The sequence below is a fragment of the Penaeus vannamei genome, chromosome 11 (genome assembly GCF_042767895.1).
Source record: "Penaeus vannamei isolate JL-2024 chromosome 11, ASM4276789v1, whole genome shotgun sequence".
NCBI lineage: Eukaryota > Metazoa > Arthropoda > Malacostraca > Decapoda > Penaeidae > Penaeus > Penaeus vannamei.
Window position 1 is genome coordinate 17,479,225 of NC_091559.1, and position 2,500 is coordinate 17,481,724.

General features: G+C 45.5%; 1 protein-coding gene across 1 annotated transcript in view; it reads right to left on the reverse strand.

Moving 5' to 3' along the window:
* The window catches only part of LOC138863347 (MAM and LDL-receptor class A domain-containing protein 1-like), a 111,541-nt gene that overhangs the window by 29,648 nt on the left and 79,393 nt on the right, over nt 1–2,500 (reverse strand). The window contains exons 3-5 of the mRNA XM_070127552.1: nt 1,556–1,656; nt 1,227–1,322; nt 876–1,048 (exon numbers count right to left, since the gene is read on the reverse strand). Coding sequence (XP_069983653.1) covers nt 876–1,048; nt 1,227–1,322; nt 1,556–1,656 — 370 coding nt within the window. The remainder of the gene's footprint in view (nt 1–875; nt 1,049–1,226; nt 1,323–1,555; nt 1,657–2,500) is intronic.

Sequence of the window (2,500 nt, forward strand, 5' to 3'; positions counted from 1 at the left end):
GGGCAGAAGGGAGGGAGGGAGGGAGATAGACAGATAGAGAGAGAGAGAGAGAAGGGAGGGAGGGAATCAGAGAGAGAGAGAGAGAAGGGAGGGAGGGAATCAGAGAGAGAGAGAGAGGGGGGAGAGGGGAGGGAGAGAGGGAGATAGATAAAGAGAGGGAGAGAAGGGAGGGAGGGAATCAGAGAGAGGGGGGGGGGAAGGGAGGGATAGAGGGAGATATTAATTAATGACAGTCTGGGCGTGAGCAAGAATGTGAGCGCGACAGAAAGAAAGAGAGAGAGAGAGAGAGAGAGAGAGAGAGAGAGAGAGAGAGAGAGAGAGAGAGAGAGAGAGAGAGAGAGAGAGAGAGAGAGAGAGAGAGAGAGAGAGAAAGAAGGGAGGGAGGGAATCAGAAAGAGAGAGGGGGGGGGAGAAGGGAGGGAGAGAGGGAGATAGACATATATATATAGAGAGAGAAGGGAGGGAGGGAATCAGAGAGAGAGAGAGAAGGGAGGGAGGGAATCAGAGAGAGAGAGAGGGGGGGAGAGGGGAGGGAGAGAGGGAGATAGATAAAGAGAGAGAGAGAGAAGGGAGGGAGGGAATCAGAGAGAGAGAGGGGGGGGGGAAGGGAGGGAGAGAAGGAGATAGACAGATAGAGAGAGAGAGAGAGAGAGAGAGAGAGAGAAAGAGAGAGAGACGACAGGAAGCTGAAGAAAGAGGAAATAACTGAAAATTGAGAGAAGCGATAAAATAATCCCATCAGGAAGTAAGCTAAAGGCATACAAGGTATCCCTCTGAAATGAATAGGTAAACACACAAATAATTCAGTGTGCCTGTCTGTCTACGCCTGTACCTGCATAGCTCTGCCGCTGCAACAAAAACGGAAAAAGAACTACCGAATGATTTGTGGTGAATGTGTAGAGCGCCTGGGCCTCCTTCCAGTCCCCTCGCGTCTGGTCGCGCGTCTCCCATATCGTGACCATCTCCTCCGAGTCGACGCCCTTCACGCGCACGCGCAGTTCGTTGGCGCTAAGGCCGTCTAAGGTGTACCAGAACTTCAGACATTTCCCTGTAATCAGTTAGGGTAATAATAAGTATGTTCATTTTCATGGCAAAAGTACAAAAATAATGATGACCATGACAATAATTAACAACTTCAGCATCGTCAAAATGACCATATGCATTATACAAAAGGCCAAGCATGAGCATCAAGCTAAGAAGCCATTAGCAATTGCTAACTGATTCACCTGCAGCGCCCGTGGCCTGCTGTGTGTTCGACTCCATGACTGCCACTTCGGCATGCAGGCCCGGGCCGCTCGACGTCTCGTGGAAGGCGTAACCGCCTGTTCAGTGAGCGCAGTTCATGTGAGCATGTCTTCGTTATCGTTATAGTTGAAATACATTTCGTTATTTACTACATACATGCATATTTGATATTCATATACATCTATCTAACTATTTATCTACCTTTTTTATACAGTATATGTACTCACACGGAGTTTGTGTGTGTGTGTGTGTGTGCGTTTATGTGTTATATGATAGAGAATTTACAGATTTACTGAATGTTTCTTTTTACCCCTGTCGTCCCCTGTGGTGTCGTTGAGAGGCCCTCCGACCCACAGAGCGTTGGAGCCCGTGGAGAGCGTCCATGACGTCACCGCGTGGCTGCTGCCGGCCCTGAGGGAGCAGAAGGTTACATTCAAACGCAGTGGATTTCTACCCTTTCGATGCCTCGGCCCTTGCTGGCATTCCAAAGTCCTTATGGCACGCTGCTTCTCAATGTGATTTTTATGATGCCATGATAATTAAATGAACTATAAGAAAAAGACCAACAGTTGTATATATTCAAGTATTTTTGTAAAGTTGATAGTAAGTACTTTCACAAGGCTGACAGATACTGATCAAATAAAGATTATCAATATCAACTAATGCAAAGGAAGCATGAGGATGAGGTGCGAGAGTAAATACGCCACACAGACTTTAAATGCAACTGCATTACACAAATCAGGACGGATGGAACTAACCAGAAGCTATGCCACATTTATCATTCACTGGATGCAGCTATTTCTTGCACCTAAAATTGTTCTTGTCACCCTCTCTCTCTCTCTCTCTCTCTTTCTCTGTCTATGGACCCCCTTCCTCAGAAATATGTGTATAATGTACTTTATTGAGATTTGATTGTTTGATACACATGAGATAAAGTAATATCAAACTTTAATATATTTAATATAAATGTTAATCTTTATCTGATCATCATGGAACCCCTGAAACTCACCCATGGACTAGGCCCATGGAACCCAGGCAAAGAACTCTGTTTTAGAGTACAAGTAGCGATTCAACGACTTCTCATGACTCGATGACAACAATCGTACAACTACCTAACTGCTATTCCAACAGCCGTCCTAGGACTATCAAGGACAAACACTTAGACGACCAGAAATTATGAGGAGGATATTTAGGAACTTTAAAAATTCGGTTGCATGGGTCAGAACTATGGTTTAATGCGTCAACTATTTAGGTA